Source organism: Semicossyphus pulcher, unplaced genomic scaffold (genome assembly GCF_022749685.1).
Source record: "Semicossyphus pulcher isolate SPU_LCO1_2020_fin unplaced genomic scaffold, fSemPul1.0.p SCAF_6, whole genome shotgun sequence".
In the NCBI taxonomy this organism is placed as follows: Eukaryota; Metazoa; Chordata; class Actinopteri; order Labriformes; family Labridae; genus Semicossyphus; species Semicossyphus pulcher.
In genome coordinates, this window is record NW_027211737.1 from 28,653,884 (window position 1) to 28,671,757 (window position 17,874).

At 40.5% G+C, this 17,874-nt stretch overlaps 1 protein-coding gene across 1 annotated transcript in view; it reads right to left on the minus strand.

Moving 5' to 3' along the window:
* Window positions 1–5,158, minus strand: part of hk2 (hexokinase 2) — a 28,307-nt gene extending 23,149 nt beyond the window's left edge. Inside the window, exons 1-5 of the mRNA XM_069682281.1 lie at window positions 4,911–5,158; window positions 2,047–2,209; window positions 1,072–1,220; window positions 815–934; window positions 487–582 (exon numbers count right to left, since the gene is read on the minus strand). Of these exons, the coding sequence (XP_069538382.1) occupies window positions 487–582; window positions 815–934; window positions 1,072–1,220; window positions 2,047–2,209; window positions 4,911–4,973 (591 nt within the window). The 5' untranslated portion in view covers window positions 4,974–5,158. The remainder of the gene's footprint in view (window positions 1–486; window positions 583–814; window positions 935–1,071; window positions 1,221–2,046; window positions 2,210–4,910) is intronic.
* Window positions 5,159–17,874: the final 12,716 nt, after the last annotated feature.

Consider the following 17,874-nt stretch of genomic DNA (forward strand, 5'->3'; position numbering starts at 1 on the left):
TTTTAATATTTTTATTCTTATTGCTTATATTTTTATCTTATTCTATTTAAGTCTTTTACTTATTTTATTCTAGTTCTGTGTTAATTGTTCTGCACCAAAACCACCAAAACAAATTCCTTGTATGTGTGAACCTACTTGGCAATAAAGCTGATTCTGATTCTGAATCTATCGCCATAATGGTGATTGAGCGTATGGCCCACCGATGAAAGCTTTTGCGTTTGCATTATATAGTATTATTATGGACTGGGTGTCTGTGGCGACATTCGCGGGAAAAATCACAATTGTTAAAAAGGAAAGCGAGGAAAATCAAGAGTTAGAGCCGTGACAAAGGGAGCCGGCCGTAGAACTGTGCTCCCATAATTACCGATTATCACCGGTGCTCAAGAGCACGAAACTGAAATCTTCAAGATTGTATCTTTAAAAGAAGTTCCAGGTCTTTATATGTTTAGAATTATAGAATCACAAAAGTGTAATTTGGACACTTACCCCTCGTTTTTTGATGGCTTTCCTCAGAAGGCTGACTACATCCTTTCCCTCTACTCCGCTTGCCTTGAAGGCTTTTGTCCAAGACAGCAAAACACTCTACAAACAACACAAAAAAAACACAATAGATTAGAGAACGTCGGCCTCATTCAGTTCAGCCTCGTCATATGGTGGTGGCCTCAGCTGTACTGATTGCCCGTAACTGTGCATCCATTTCTATTCTTTTGACAAGGCTACAGGAAAGCTGCACGAAACGGTGCATCCCTCTTTTCACTGACATGAGGTTTACAAGATGATGACAACATGGTTAAAAAGACACTAAATTACTCACCTCATCCAACTTTGTCTGCTGACAGGGAAAAGAGAAGGTGAAACCCAGAGGAAGCCTTTTATCCTTTATGCCCAACTTCTCCATGAAATCAGCCAGACACTCAGCGATGTGATCAAATAACTACAGGAGCGAGACAACGTTTGTTTAGAATTGTTTGTATTGTTTGCGTGTGTGTTCATGCTGGACTTTTCATGGAAGGCCACGAAGTCTCTCCGATGACACAGTCACCAATGATGATAATGTGAAATGCCCCTCACCTCAGACCCGCTCCCTCGCATGAGGTTTTCAGGAATGGCATAAATCTCATTTTCCATCTCCACTTCTTGCTTGCCATTTGCCATAACTTTGACAAGGAGCACTCTGAAGTTAGTTCCGCCGAGGTCGAGGGCCAGAAATTCACCTTGTTCTTTGAACAAAAAACAAACATACAATAACATACAACATATTAGGGGTATACTCGAGTGTACTTACAGCATATAGCATACAGTTCCTTCCACAAAATATATTAGGAAAGCTGTATTTCTTTAATAATCTCAGTATTTAAATCCTCGATCAATTTGAAGTCGATTTATTCTCACCTTGTGCCGGCACACTTCTTAGTTATAGATTACAGTCTAGACCTGCTCTATTTGTAAAGTGTCCTGAGATTACTTTTGTTTTTTACTTGTTGCTGCTTTATAAATAAAAATTGATTGATTGATTGTTTTTTGTTTTCACAATCTACAACTGTCAAGCATTGGAATGGATTAAAACCTCAGGCAAGATGAAGCTGGGCTGCAAATAACGATTATATTTCCTCGAATAATTGATTAATAAGTCGTCTGATAAATGTCCAAAAATCCACATCAATCTCCAAGTGCTTAATTAAACATCCTTAAATGTCTGCTGTTGTTGCCCTTTTTGCTTTAAAAAGAAATCAAACTGTAAACTGGTGATCAGAAAACAATTCATCGTGAACTCCTCTCCAGCTCTAATCAGAAGACGGCTTGTGCCTTTACATGTGTCCTCTTGTGCCTGTGATAGCAAACCACGAGTTGTCAACAAAAAAAAAGGACATTCAAAAGATGAATCTTTACTCTGTAGTGCAACATAATTCGGTCTGTAAAAAAGGCACTCTCTTTAAACAATCAAAATGCCTTTATTGTATTAGCATGGTAAACTCGCCTTCATCAGGGAGTCAAAATATATTCCGTCGCTCCTCTTAAAATCACAAAGCTCGGCACCAAAATTACCTGTTCCATCAGGAGTGGAGAGCACAAATGTTGGCAGCATCCTGACAACAGCTGCAGGGTTGGTGTCTCTGCACAGGCCTTTGTCCATTTCTCGTCGAAACCTTACCGACACGTCCATAATAGTTTCATCTGACAGCTGGAAATGATGCAGGAATCTGTCCACCTAAACCATTTGAGGAGAGGAAAAAGTATAACTGTGGAGCTGAGGATTCTTGCATGGGACTAATAATAATAATAATAATAATAATAATAACTTGGATTTATATAGAGCGCCTAACAAGAAACCCACGGTCGCTTTACATGGGAGTTAAAACAAAAACAAATACACACTACAGTTAACTGAACAAGTTACCCACCAACATACAGAAAAACAACTCTGCACTATGTAAACACAACCTGTCTCCCAGCATTCTTATATTCTCATATATTGCTGGGTGCATGCAGCGTAGTGTCCAACCAATTTGGTATAGGCCTACTGTCTTTGAAGAGGGGTATGTCAGCAGCATGTTTAAGGTATGGTGCAACTGAAATGTTTGCAAAACTACATTTGTGTTTGCTTAAAAGCAGCTCTGCTTGTTGCTGGCTGACACACACGACATCAGTGAGACATTTTCAGTTGAAACTAAACTGAATTTAGTGCTGCATTGCTTTAAATGCTGAGTGTAAGGAAGCAGTCGATGACTTCCGTGTGCCAATAATCTCTAGGTATGGGAAACACATAACAGGTATTTTTGGGGTATCAACTACAAGGCAAGCTGACTCCCTCCCCTGTTTTATTCCTGTCCTCACTTTCAAAAAGCTGCACTGTTTTCTTTTTTACTCTAGTGTGCAATGCCATCAGACCAGAGGGACTGCTTCATCATCTTTGCTCCCTCATCATGGTTCGAGCTACAGGGTCACCTCAAACTGGAGAAATTAATTCGCTTGGAAGTCTATAAAAGCCGAATTAAGGAGCATTTGTTCAGTAAATGCAGTTGTTATAGTACTGAATGCTATTGAGCAATTGGTAGATGAATTTCTTGCCTGTGTTAGTCAGTTGACTGTTCTGTATTTGAAACTTTTATGTTGCCGTCTTAAATCTGTTGTCTGTTTGTTGTGAAACTTTTTATGCTGCCGCCTTGGCCACGACTCCCTCGTAAAAGAGATCTTGCATCTCACTGGGATAATAAAATCATAGCCAGCCTTTCTTTGCCACAGGCTCAACAAAACCTGAAACCCCAGTAAGAGACAGCAGGTATCATGAATGTGGTCATCAACTGTCTTTTTTAACTCTAACTTTGTTAACTACTTTTCTTTTTCAAGCTCTCTGTGCTTTCCCATTTGGTGTATTATGAAGCATTTGAATTCCTCAGCACAAAAACAGTGCGATCATGTGCACCTAGTTCAGTCAAGAGGAACAGAGGAAATATATCTGTGATTATAATAGATGCTGTATCGATCGAGGATATCTGAAAAATAAAGGCACAATTTTACTTTAAAATGGACAAGAGAGGAAAGCTGGCATAAAACTACTTATAGAGTAAATTAATAATTTAATATTTCAAATTTAACTGATCTGATCGGAATTGATGGGAACACAAAACCTGTGTTGACAAGTTAATCTCCGCCCCCTTTCCAACACGATGCTATGCTCCGTCTGTAACTTCTGCGACTCCTCGTCATCTCAGCTACAAATTCCGCCCGTCTCCGTCCGAGCAGCGCTCGAAAAGCGTTCCAAATTTGTTGGCGCTGAGTTTGATAAATGGACTGAATGAGTGATAGATACAATAAAGACCTAACCACCGTAACATCTTCACTGTTGACTAACCCTGTCTCCAGTGCGTTTATGACGTCAGACAGTGATGCAGCAGAATAGAGACCGAAAGGAGTATACTTCACTGGCAATAGGAAAAGAGACACTTAGCTTCGATAAGCAGGTCTTCCCGGGTCTGAAAAACCCGCGTCAGCACACTGATTTCGGTGGGAAAGGGGTATATTTTGTTTGCAAAGTCCTTTTTCACAGTGGAAATGTTTACTTATAATAGTAAGAAAAACACAGATATATGGATTAACTAGGGTTGCACTGATCAATCGGACGTTGGTCGAAAGAAGCCAATGTGGGGATCAGTGATCAGCCGATTGCGTGTCGGAAAATTATGAGCCGCTTTCGCTCACCACAAGCAGATTAATCATTTGTTTTCTGCAGTGACAGCGAAGGTAACATTCTATTGTGTGTAATCAGGGGGAGATTGCTGGAGAGGCGATTGTCATTTGGTTTTGCATCTTTGCCTCGGACAGAAAACGGACAGATCAGTGATCGGCAGATCTCACTATTAAAAAATCGGTAATCGGTATCGGCCCTAAAAATCCTGATCGGTGCAACCCCTAACGTTAACAATGGTTTTTATATTCAAGTAACCCAGTCAGCCATAGCATTGTGACATTGAGCAGGTAGCACCATTCAGGGACCATAAAAATGAAGCCGCTTCCTCTAAAAGTTCCCGGAACTACAAGTTCCGGGTACTTTTGGTCGAAAAGCACCTTTAGCCTGTTTTTTTCCTCCTGCGACATTTCAAAACGTCTTCTTTGAAACATTTTGAACCTACACAGAGTGCATTAAACCACACATGCAGTGTAGCCGTGCAAACTGTGTGAACTGCTTTCATTATAAACTTCTTGCCTGAACACAGAGGTGATTTAAATAACGATTAAGGGGAATTTACTCTGAGCGAGACGTGACTGCGTTTTGACATGCTAGGACAGAGGCTACCAGCTTGACCCCTATTTTCACTTTCTCACCGGTACACTGACTTACACATTCAAACGTCCCTTCTTAAAACGTTCCCAAACAAAATCCAGGCAATATTTTTGACTCCCATACTCACTTTTGGTGCTTGGTCATCGTGATGTTCCGTGCAGTAGTTAGCCAGTAAACTCGGGGCTAACATCTTAAGTTTGTGATGTGTGAAGACCTTACGTCCTGTTTGTCCTCCTGCTAAAGGATTACTCAGCGTTTGACGACAAAACAGCTTCTCTAAACAATAAAACAACAGTACTTCAACCAGCGTACCGTTTGTTGTCTAAAAACCGGTGTATTAAAACCAAACTTTAAACAAAGTCGTACTAAGTCACTTCCAACTTCCTGGAGTTGGAAGTTATCTGACGTCATTCTAGACCGACAGCGCTGATTGGCTGTAGAGAAGGCGCGGCGACATGATCTCCTTTAGATATTGTTCATGCATGTAAAACAAAACGAGCCTGGCTTAAATAGCGCCAATAAGCTTAAATAAGCTTTTCATTTTCACTATTATCATTTGCAAGTAGTTGAAAGTGTAGGCTTAACTTACATCCCTCCAGTACTTAACTTAAATACCAGGATAATGATGTTTTGTACTTATTTAAATGTAATGCTACTTCACTTTTTAGCCTACTCCACAGCTGTAGTTTCAATATACTTTACTAGATTTACACTTTTAATACAAAATGATGACATTGTTGAGGTGCCCAACATTATTGAACAAGCTGCAAAATAATAGCATCTTTATAATATCTTTTTTTTCCCTGTTACAATATTCAGACATGAATACTGTACAGAGGACATTAGAGGAAAGGAGCCTACACCTGACATTCATTGAGACTCGATACAAAACTTAGAAGCTGCAGACCTGCATGTATGAGATTGTTTTTGCATTGCTAACGATTCAGTTATAAAGAAAACCCCCTGTTAGAGATTAGTGTAAGAAGAATAACTTCCAGACAATTAATTTAGGTTATATCCATATCTGCACAAACGGCCTGACAGCACACCCTTTGAGGTGAAATAGCCGCTGATCCAGGTATTAGATTCATGACTTTTTTATCGCCTCAGCTTTAATGTTATGTCTGGTCACAGAGGGTATGCATATGACCTACAAAAGCAAGCAAGACCAATAGTGACAAGATTAAACATTTCTTTATAGATATTTTGAATGCTTGTAACCTCTGCTGCAGGGTAGGTGTCAGACAGGAGGTAACATCACGTGGTCGAAACAGCCTTTGTTTACATTTTTCACTGCAAAGATTCAAGATGAGTGATATGTTTAAATGATAAAAGAAAGCAGGAGGAGATTTTTCACCAGAAAACACAGCTTACACATGTAGAGGACAAGATCAGCGAAGAGATAATAGGTACCTCTTTGTCCACAGGGGGGCGCCAAAATCAACGCAAACAGAAAGTTCCTCACAGGAGCTTTAACATTTCTACAGCACAGGTAAAGCCGTAAGTAACTTAACAGTCATAAAATCAAACACGTATTGAAAGTAACCGTAATATTATAGCATGTGAGCATACATGTGAATTTTTATTAATTGTTATAGCCCTCTTTTTGAAGTCGAAAACTATAAAAAGGTGCATTAACAGTGGCAAATGAGCTATGTAGGTGAACATAGTTTATTTATAAGGACACATATATGTCGAACCTATTTTAGTTAACAAAAGTGACTTAAAAACAAACAAACATCCTCTACTATATATAAAAAAACAGAAATTAAAAGGAAATTCAGTTTAAACCACACAATCTACAGAGTTTTGGATTGTCCTCATCTGAATAATTCACTGATATACAGCTAGAGCAACATCCAAACATAAGGATGGCACAACCCAAAGCTCTCATTAGGAAGATCTGAAAACTCCAAAATGCATATCAAAAAAATCTTAAATCTTAACAAAACGGAAAACCAAAAGGTAGAACAAGAAGTCTTACTGAAGTTGAGGTAAAAGAATAAACCAAAGGACAAAAGTCAACAGAAACACACGGGGAGTCACGAGGAAACAGGGGGATCCAGACCAGAGAAGACAATGAACTAGCAAAGACACAGGGGAAGGCAAAACACTATATACACAGGGGATAAACAGGGACAGGTGAGACTAATGAACACAGGTAAAAAACAAATAGGGCAGGGTACACAATCCAAAAGAAAAGAAACAGAGGAAGGAAGGAAGACATGACATACAGGAAACACTAAAAACAAACTCAGGACTGTGGCTGTGTTCGAAATGCTGTACTACATACTACATACATTATACTACGCAAATTCATTTTGCAGTATGTTATGTCAGGCAGAAGTAAACAATAACCGCCGCTTCTTCAGCTAAAGCGCCCCCTTCTGCTGGAATGCTGCTGCTGTCCGTCATGTGACATTCCAGCGCTTTGCATTGTGGGATACAGCAGGCGAGGTAGACTGGTCCGATGCATACTGGAGATTCTTTCCGAATCAGTACGACATCCGGGTACTTTTGGCATACCCGGGAAGATTATGCAAATCAGGTCAACGACGTATGGAGAAGCAATAACAGTAATTGCACTACACCGCCAGTCCAGTAGGTGGCGGTAAAAAGAAGATTCGGCCATACAACATAGATGACGCCATAAAACATGACGAGCGGGCCGGTGTCATCATTTGTGCGGCACTACAGATTGCCTGTTAGCATGGAGGAGATTCAACTTTTTACAATTTACAGGCTTTAAAGCAGGGATGGGCAACCCTGCTCCTGGAGGGCCACCTTCCTGCATGTTTTAGGTTTCTCCGCACTCTAACACACCTGATTCGAATGATCTGCTCGTTATCAACCAACTGAAGCGTCTCAGGGGATTGGTGACGAGCGAAACATTCGAATCAGGTGTCTTAGAGTGCAGAGAAACCTAAAACATGCAGGAAGGCGGCCCTCCAGGAGCAGGGTTGCCCACCCCTGCTTTAAAGAATTATATGTACTTACTGACAAATGAATGAATGATCTTTAATTAAATTGTGCTTTGAACAATAAAGCCTTCTCACAGAGGTGTTGAAGCTGCACAAACAAACAACAACAAATCAAATTAACAAGGGTCCATTTATTCTAATGAACAAAAGGTTATAATCGTCACCAGCTATTCACAGACAGTGTGGGCTTGCGGTGTACCTGCAGTCACATTCTCCTTCACAATAATGCACGTGTTTGCAGTTGGAAGGCAAACACACTAAATTATGCGACAATTAAGACCAATATATTGTATAGTGCCACATGCCATCAAATTTGAGCTTTTGCAGCCCAAATCTTTCTCCTCAGACAACCTTGTCTACTTTCTTTCATCCCTGTGGAAAGCCCTGCTCTGCCCTCTCTAACACCAGCAGCAGAGAGAGTGCAGTGAAACAGGTTGTATGAGGCTAGTCTGGTCGGCTGACTCATCCATCCTTTATCGGACATCTATTTTGGAGAGCGCTTCTTCACATCCTGGACATGACGTCAGGCTATTACGTTGGTATTTTATGACTCAATAGGGTGATGGTATTAATTCTTCTCGACAAAACCTGCTAGATAAAGAGATCCACAGACCGGCCAGCAAACAGAATAGAGAAAGGAAAACTGGAATATGAAATAATGACAAGTGAAAAGAAAAAAAGGTAACACATTCATGCATCTAATACCTCTTTCCCAACATAATTAATGCATTGACGTGACCCGGGAAGACCTGCAAATGCGCCAGAGACAGCATTAGTAAACAGTGAAGATGTTACGGTGGTTAGGTCTTTATTGTATCTATTACTCATTCAGTCTGTTTATCAAACTCGGGGCCAGCAAATTTGGAACGTTGTTCAAATGCTGCTCGGATGGAGACGGGCAGAATTTGTAGCTGAGATGACGAGGAGTCACAGAAGTTACTGACGGAGCATAGCATCGCGTCGGAGAGGGGGCAGACAGCATGTCGACCCAGGTTCAGTGTTCCCATCAATGGCGATAATTACCAGGGTCTACTGCGGGGTCATTTGACCCGGGTCTGAATGCTGATCGTAACCTTTCCCATTAAGCAAAAAAGCTCGGTGTTAGCGGATGTTAGCTGTTTTTTTGACCAGTGAGAAAAGGGCTTAAGTGTTCAGAATTTCTTTATTGCACATGACGTTTACTTCTACACCCAACTCAATGTCCAATGTTGATTGTGGACAAAATACTGAACCCTTGAAATGTGCATTGATCAATTTAAATTTGAATAAAATCCTTTTTGTTTAGTTTTTTTATAATGGGCAGCGATGGAAAATTGTAGTAGTTAATAGTTTTTCAATACTTTGAGGATTAAAAAAAGATTAAAAAAACTCAATAAGACCAGCGGCCTCTGACCTGCCCTCCCCACACTGGGCAGGTCAAACAGACTGGGCAGGTCAGACCACAACCTTGTCCTGCTTACACCATCATACAGGCCAATAGTTCAGCAGCAGCCTGTGTCTGCAAGGGCAGTGAGGAAATGGTCTCATGAGGCCATGGAGATACTGTGGCGGCGTTGAAGCAACAGAATGGAAAGCCCTGAGTGAACCACATAGTGAAGACATTGATGGCATCACTGACTGTGTCTCTGAGTACATTAAGTTCTGCATTGATACATTTGTCCCTACAAAAAACATTTGCTGTTATGCTAATAACAAACCCTGGGTTATCAGCGACCTGAAGGCCTTTAGGTCAGGGGACAGAGCCGACAGTAAAGAGTCTTACAGACAAAAAGTGGAGGAGAAGCTGCAGAGGATCAGGGTGAGGGATGTATGGACTGGAATGAGAGAGATCACCGACTTTCAGAGGAATGGAGTGGCTACAGCTAAGGGGAATGTTCAGTGGGCTAATGAGCAGTTTTTACAACTGGTTCGACTCAGGCTCTCCCACCTCCAGAAGCCCCCCAGTTCATCAGAGCTGTGGACCCTTGACTTACTCATACCTCCCATACCAGCTCTTGCAACAGCTCCAACTTAGTTCGACCCCTGTTACTGCCACCTCCCTCTTTTCTGCCGACACCCGCCACAGACACTGTTACACCCTCCTCCCACCAGTCTGGACTTAAGATCACAGCTGATCAGGAGATGCGAGAGCTGGGGAGACTCCACCAGGGACAGGCTGCTGGACCGGGTGGCATCAGTCCTTGGGTGCTGAAGGCATGTGCTTATCCACTGTGTGGTGTGTTACAGCACCTCTTCAACATGAGCCTTCAACTACAGAGAGTTCCTGTGCTATGGAAAACATCATGCCGGGTCCCAGTGCACAAGAAGGGGCATCCTGCCGCCCTGAACGAGTACAGGCCCATAGCACCAACCTCTCGCCTGATGTCATTGAGAGAATGGTCTTAGCACACCTTAGACCAGCAGTGTGTTCAGCACCAGGCTTATGTAGATGTTGATGGGGCAATTATAAACCTGCTGCAGAGCATACTCCACCTTGGACGGATCTAACCACTCAGTTGCAAACTCTTCCATTTCTCAAGTGCCTTCAACACCATCCAGCCCAGGCTGCTGAAGGAGAAGCTGGAGGACAAGCTGGTGGAAGCCCCCCTGGTCTCATGGACGGGTTGACAGGGAATCCACACATGCAAACTCCACACAGAAAGGCCCCGGTTACCATAGAAATAGAAAATAAATTATAGGTATTATGTTGTGTACATTTCAAGTACACTGAAAAACAATTGTCAGGCTCTCAGAATCTGAAGCAGGCTGCTCCACCATCTCTGAGCATAATGGCTGAAAGTCTCATAAAACAGCTTTTTATATCTCTATGAGTAAAGCATGCTTTCTACAACCCCTGGCAAAAATTATGGAATCACCAGTCTCGGAGGATGTTCATTCAGTTGTTTAATTTTGTAGAAAAAAAAGCAGATCACAGACATGACACAAAACTAAAGTCATTTCAAATGGCAACTCTCTGGCTTTAAGAAACACTAAAAGAAATCAAGAAAAAAAAATGCGGTAGTCAGTAACAGTTACTTCTTTAGACCAAGCAGAGGGAAAAAATTATGGAATCACTCAATTCTGAGGAAAAAATTATGGAATCATGAAAAAAAAACAACAACAAAAGAACACTTCAACACACCACTAGTACTTTGTTGCACCACCTCTGGCTTTTATAACAGCTCGCAGTCTCAGAGGCACGGACTTAATGAGTGACAAACAGTACTCTTCATCAATCTGGCTCCAACTTTCTCTGATTGCTTTTGCCAGATCAGCTTTGCAGGTTGGTGCCTTGTCATGGACCATTTTCTTCAACTTCCACCACAGATTTTCAATTGGATTGAATCCGGACTATTTGCAGGCCATGACATTGACCTTATGTGTCTTTCTTCAATGAATGTTTTCACAGTTTTTGCTCTATGGCAAGATGCATTATCATCCTGAAAAATGATTTCATCATCCCCAAACGCCCTTTCAATTGATGGGATAAGAAAAGTGTCCAAAATGTCAACGTAAACTTGTGCATTTATTGAAGATGTAATGACAGCCATCTCCCCAGTGCCTTTACCTGACATGCAGCCCCATATCATCAATGACTGTGGAAATTTGCATGTTTTCTTCAGGCAGTCGTCTTCATAAATCTCATTGGAACGGCACCAAACAAAAGTTCCAGCATCATCACCTTGCCCAATGCAGATTCGCAATTCATCACTGAATATGACTTTCATCCAGTCATCCACAGTCCACGATTGCCTTTCCTTAGCCCATTGTAACCTTGTTTTGTTCTGTTTAGGTGTTAATGATGGCTTTCGTTTAGCTTTCCTGTATGTAAATCCCATTTCCTTTAGGCGGTTTCTTACAGTTCGGTCACAGACGTTGACTCCAGTTTCCTCCCATTTGTTCCTCATTTGTTTTGCTGTGCATTTTCTCTTTTCAAGACATAGTGCTTTAAGTTTTCTGTCTTGACGCTTTGATGTCTTCCTTGGTCTACCAGTATGCTTGCCTTTAACAACCTTCCCATGTTGTTTGTACTTGGTCCAGATTTTAGACACAGCCGACTGTGAACAACCAACATCTTTTGCAACATTGCGTGATGATTTACCTTCTTTAAGAAGTTTGATAATCCTCTCCTTTGTTTCAATTGACATCTCTTGTGTTGGAGCCATGATTCATGTCAGTCCACTTGGTGCAACAGCTCTCCAAGGTGTGATCACTCATGTTTAACTGCAGACTAATGAGCAGATCTAATCTGATGCAGGTGTTAGTTTTGGGAATGGAAATTTACAGGGTGATTCCATAATTTTTTCCTCAGAATTGAGTGATTCCATAATTTTTTCCCTCTGCTTGGTCTAAAGAAGTAACTGTTACTGACTACCGCATTTTTTTTTCTTGATTTCTTTTAGTGTTTCTTAAAGCCAGAGAGTTGCCATTTGAAATGACTTTAGTTTTGTGTCATGTCTGTGATCTGCTTTTTTTCTTCAAAATTAAACAACTGAATGAACATCCTCCGAGACTGGTGATTCCATAATTTTTGCCAGGGGTTGTATGTGGCGTGAGACAACTGTGTGTAGAAGTAATCAGAAATCACTATCACTGAATCACCATTATAACATTTGTAATTTAATTTAGCTAACCTGGAAAGGTGTATCAAATCAAGGTGACAAAGCGCCCTCTGGTGGCTAAACAATTCAGACATGGTTGATGGATATCAACCAATACCGTGCACGTGGAGACTGGACCTACAGTGACACTCAGGTGAGTATTTTATTATCGTCTGAGCCGAAGGAGTGGCGCTGAGTAAGTATGTACCATATACTTTACCGTTTTCTCCATCGCAGTATTAATGAATAAAAAACAATAAAAACAAACAACAATCAACATGGAGACAGAGAAGCACATACCAATGACACCACTAACAACATAGATTGCACATTAGTCCTATTGCACATTTCACAACAAAGATAAGTGAAAAGAACACATTTTTAGGAACCATGAATGACTGGACCGAGAACGCAGACAATGTGGAATTTATTGGAAAACCAGAGAGTAAGTTAAAGTTCTTTCAAAATAGTTTCCTAGGAGCGGACAGGTTCCAGCAGCAGGAGAGTTTGTTAGGGTGACGGAGAGTTAACAGGGCACGGGTAGCTCGGGAGTTGTTGCAGTGGGATCCAGGAAGATGAATGTTCTTGTGAGCTGGGCAGAGCAGAGCAGGAGTGGAGACGACGGAGTGCAAAAAGGCAGGTGGAGCTGGCGACTGATCCCAGGAGGTCTAAACACAGAGACAAAAAGGTAAATACAAAGCCAAAAAACATGAAAAGACTAGCAAAAAACAGGAGCCTGACAACATACCACAGTAGGGTAATGGACGATCCGGCGAGGAGTGGATGACTGAGCCGGTCTTTTATCCTGCATCAGTGTAGGTGGCTTGATTGCATGATCAGGAACAGGTGCGTGATGGCAGCAGGTGTGCAGACTGATCAGAGTAGACAGACATCCTTGACTCCGCCCCAGCTCCAGACAAACATCCAGACAACACAGACAAGGGGAACGCAGATGCATCCACATGAGGGAAGAGACAAGGGAAACAAAGGGAGAAAAGACACGGGACCCTAACACACATATTAAAATAATGATTGAAGTAGGTTCAGATTAAAATGGTTGGGATTGCTTTGCAGCTCTGTATCATACCGGATGGTTAGGGCTCATGCTGAGAGAGGAGACTGTGGGATGGCTATGACAATATTTGCTGCGCTTGTCTGAAATCAGACTGCTCATGTATTGAGTGGAGTGGCTGGTGTTCTTTCCTCCCCACAACTTTTTAAGGCAGTACTAGGCTGACAGCAAACCTGAGACTACAGCAGCAGAATGTAGCAGAGCCTCTGCAGAGAGCAGCTCAGACAGCTGCACAAAGCTTCCCTCCTCCAAGCTCATTATCTCCACCATCCTCCCACAGAGACTTCCACCCTGACACCATCCACACGATGAATCTCCACACTGAATGTGCCCTCATGTCAAATGTCACAGTCTCTATGACCACATCCAGGATAAAAGCTGTAATTATGTATCAGGGTTTATTCCACTCTATATGATTTCTGAGTTACATTAGTATTCTGTCTGAAAAACGTCTGTTATGCATCTTAACCAGCTGTCGTTTTCTGCAAATAAAAGACCCTAAATTTTATATCTTATTTAAGTCGTGAGAAATGTTGTTTACAATAAAACAAAAGTTTATTCTACACAAACACAAACCTATAAATAATAGAACCAGAGAAAGAAAAGAATGCCGGGTGAGCTGAAGAACTGGACTTGGACACTGATGCGATGGATTGGAAGTGACTGGGGCAGGTTTTGAGGTGACGACAGACTGACCGCGGAGAGAGGAGAAGAGAGTTAAAGTTTGAGAGCCGGATGATTGGTGGACAGAAGTCGAGGCTATATCTGGTTGGTTTAGATCTAAGACTTTGCCTATGTACACAAAAGGCCTATTTCTCTCAAATATTGTTCACAAATTTGTCTAAATCTGTGTTGGTGAGCACTTCTCCTTTGCCGAGATAATCCATCCGCCTCACAGGTGTGGCATATCAAGATGCTGATTAGACAGCATGATTATTGCACAGGTGTGCCTTAGGCTGGCCACAATAAAAGGCAACTCTAAAATGTGCAGTTTTATCACACAGCACAATGCCACAGATGTCGCAAGTTTTGAGGGAGCGTGCAATTGGCATGCTGACTCCAGGAATGTCCACCAGAGCCGTTGCCCGTGAATTGAATGTTCATTTCTCTACCATAAGGCGTCTCCAAAGGCGTTTCAGAGAATTTGGCAGTACATCCAACCGGCTTCACAACCGCAGACCACGTGTAACCACACCAGCCCAGGACCTCCACATCCAGCATCTTCACCTCCAAGATCGTCTGAGACCAGCCACCCAGACAGCTGCTGCAACAATCGGTTTGCATAACCAAAGAATTTCTGCACAAACTGTCAGAAACCGTCTCAGGGAAGCTCATCTGCATGCTCGTCGTCCTCATCGGGGTCTCGACCTGACTGCAGTTTGTCGTCGTGACCCACTTGAGTGGGCAAATGCTCACATTCGATGGAGAGGTGTTCTCTTCACGGATGAATCCCGGTTTTCACTGAACAGGGCAGATGGCAGACAGCGTGTATGGCGTCGTGTGGGTGAGCGGTTTGCTGACGTCAATGTTGTGAATCGAGTGGCCCGTGGTGGCGGTGGGGTTATGGTACGGGCAGGCGTATGTTATGGACAACGAACACAGGTGCATTTTATTGATGGCATTTTGAATGCACAGAGATACCGTGATGAGATCCTGAGGCCCACTGTTGTGCCATTCATCCACGACCATCACGACCCTCAGTATAAATATACTGTATGTACAGACAGTATAAGATGGAGGACTGCATCACTGACGAACAGAGTGTCCTTACAGTCCTTATATTGAATGTCTTGGGGAATTTCAGATTGAGAGCATAAAGGAGGCCTGGAATGAAAAAGTTTGAATTTAAAATGACAAATCGAAAATGAAAAGATAAAATTTAAATGTCAAATGCAAATAAAAAATAATATTAATTTAGTTTTTTTCTATTTAATCTTTCCAATTAAGTATTTCCATGTAAGCTTTTCCGTTTACCATTTTGAATTTCTTATTTTGTGTTTACCTTTTGATATTTCCATTTTTATTTCCATCTTTACAATTTAAGCTTTTAAGATTGAGCATTTCTATTTAAGCTTTTCATTTTAAATTTCACTTTTTTCATTTTACATTTGAAATTCACTTTTACCATTTCATGTTTTCTTTTTAAGTTTAATTATGGCCTGATTATTCCTAGTAGTGTAGTAAAATAATATCTTATCAATATCTATTATTATCAATTGTACGAAGTACAGCTTGAAAGCAGTGCAGCATCTCATTCTCAGTGATCCCTTTATTTCATTTTCTGAGACACTGCTCTGCCTTCAGAGAAGGGCCATCTAATGGAAAGAGGTTTCCAGTGAAATGGACCCACACAATAGCCGCTTGAAAAATGCTTCCATGACTCATTAATGGACATATGATGCACATTGCACAGGTGAACGGCAATATATTAACATGTAAGAAGGTTGTCAATTATATACCTCAAGGGTAAGAGTGCGTGGATTTTGCTCTGAGATCAAGGCTGGTATATTGCACTGCCACTGTTGCTGTATAAGCCTAAACATAGCCATATGAAGAGACAGCCATTTACAGTGAAACGATATTGGCATCATTATGTGTACTATCTTTGTACATGTGAGGCAGTGCTGAGGACCTTTCAGAATAAATATTCTGTATGTACAGACTGGGTAACATAGAGGACTGCATCACTAATGAACAGAGTGTCCTTATAGAAGTCCACGTCACGGTTGTGTGCGCACAATTTGAAAATGGTTGATGCTGACTTTTTATTTATTTAATAAAAATGTATTCTAATTAATTCTTCAAAAAGAGAAAGTGGACAAACTACGGAAGAGGATTAGGGCCACTGGAAAAAAAATGAAGGTCCAATACATTTTTTTTTTTTTTATACGGAGAAAAAAAGTCATGATTTTGAAAAAAAAGTTCAAGGTGTTTAGCTTTTGATTTCAGATTAAAGTCAGAATTCTGACTTTTTTTCTCAAAATAAAAATTTAAAAACATTTTTATTGGACCTTAGAAAAAAAGTCAGAATTCTGACTTTAATCTGAAATCAAAAGCTAAACACCTTGAAATCCTGAGAGAAGCTGAAGCAAGCCATAAACAGGAACGTAACTGCTACTCAAACATTTTCAGTCAAATATGAAGGTCACTGCACAATTAAGTTTTAATTAATGAAAAATGAGGTGTGACTCAGATAAATTAACAATAACATTTCATGCATTAGGCTGTACTTTCCACTTGGGCCTTCAGATTTAAACAAAAAATATTTGTTAAAAAATATTGCAGCAATGACTGTCCTGTATATATAGGCGCTGCCATCTTGCGATGGTGACATCATTTGGAGCCAGAGCTGCACAGTAGAGATCGGCGGGTGGAGCCCGTTCCGTTAACCCACATTAACACACAGCAGGAAACACCGGAGGACAGGAAGTGGAGGATCTGAAACGAGACAAATGAAACAGGAAACAAAAGACATGAAACGTCAGGGGAACAAAAGGGAACCTAACTAGTCTGGAGTCGTGACAACAACAGACGTCCAGTTTCATTCAAAGAACATGAATAGAGTCTTTCAAAAGGCTTTCAGGCTTTTATGCATGATGCAACTCATACAGTTCCTTAAAGTGAACATGTCGTCATGATGAGCCCGTCTTGAATCAGTGTAAAATGAAAAGCATTGTAAAACCCGAATAAAGTTTGAAATGAGTATAATGCCTCAAACAAATGAAACCGGAATAAATGGAACTTTTATATATTATTTAACTCATTATGTTATTAGATCATTATTTTCAGAACAACTCTGAATGTCCTATTTTCTAAAGTGAATAATAATATCACTGCACCTTTGCACTCTCTATTACACCATTGCACTATTGTCTGTTGTCTCCTTTCTAAGTGTTGTGGGTTTATAAGGTATATATATATTTATTTATATAAATAATTTGTTGTTTTAAAGTTGTTGGTATGTGACTTTCTTGTCCCACAGGAGGGAAATGTTTTTGAAACTTTATAATCAAATGTTTTAGAGTTGCAGTTATATAACAAAAAGTTTTATAATTAAATGATTTAGTTGAAACTTTATAATCAAATGTCTTAAAGTTTAATTTTTTATGGTCAAATGTCTTAAAGTTTTTATAATCAAATGTCTTAAAGTTAAAGTTTTCATAATCAAATGTCTGAAAGTTTAAGTTTTTATAATCAAATGTCTTAAAGTTTAAGTTTTTATGGTCAAATGTCTTAAAGTTAAAGTTTTCATAATCAAATGTCTTAAAGTTTAAGTTTTTATAATCAAATGTCTTAAAGTGGTCAAATGTCTTAAAGTTAAAGTTTTCATAATCAAATGTCTTAAAGTTTAAGTTTTTATAATCAAATGTCTTAAAGTGGTCAAATGTCTTAAAGTTAAAGTTTTTATGGTCAAATGTCTTAAAGTTAAAGTTTTACAGTTAAATGTTTCATAGTTTA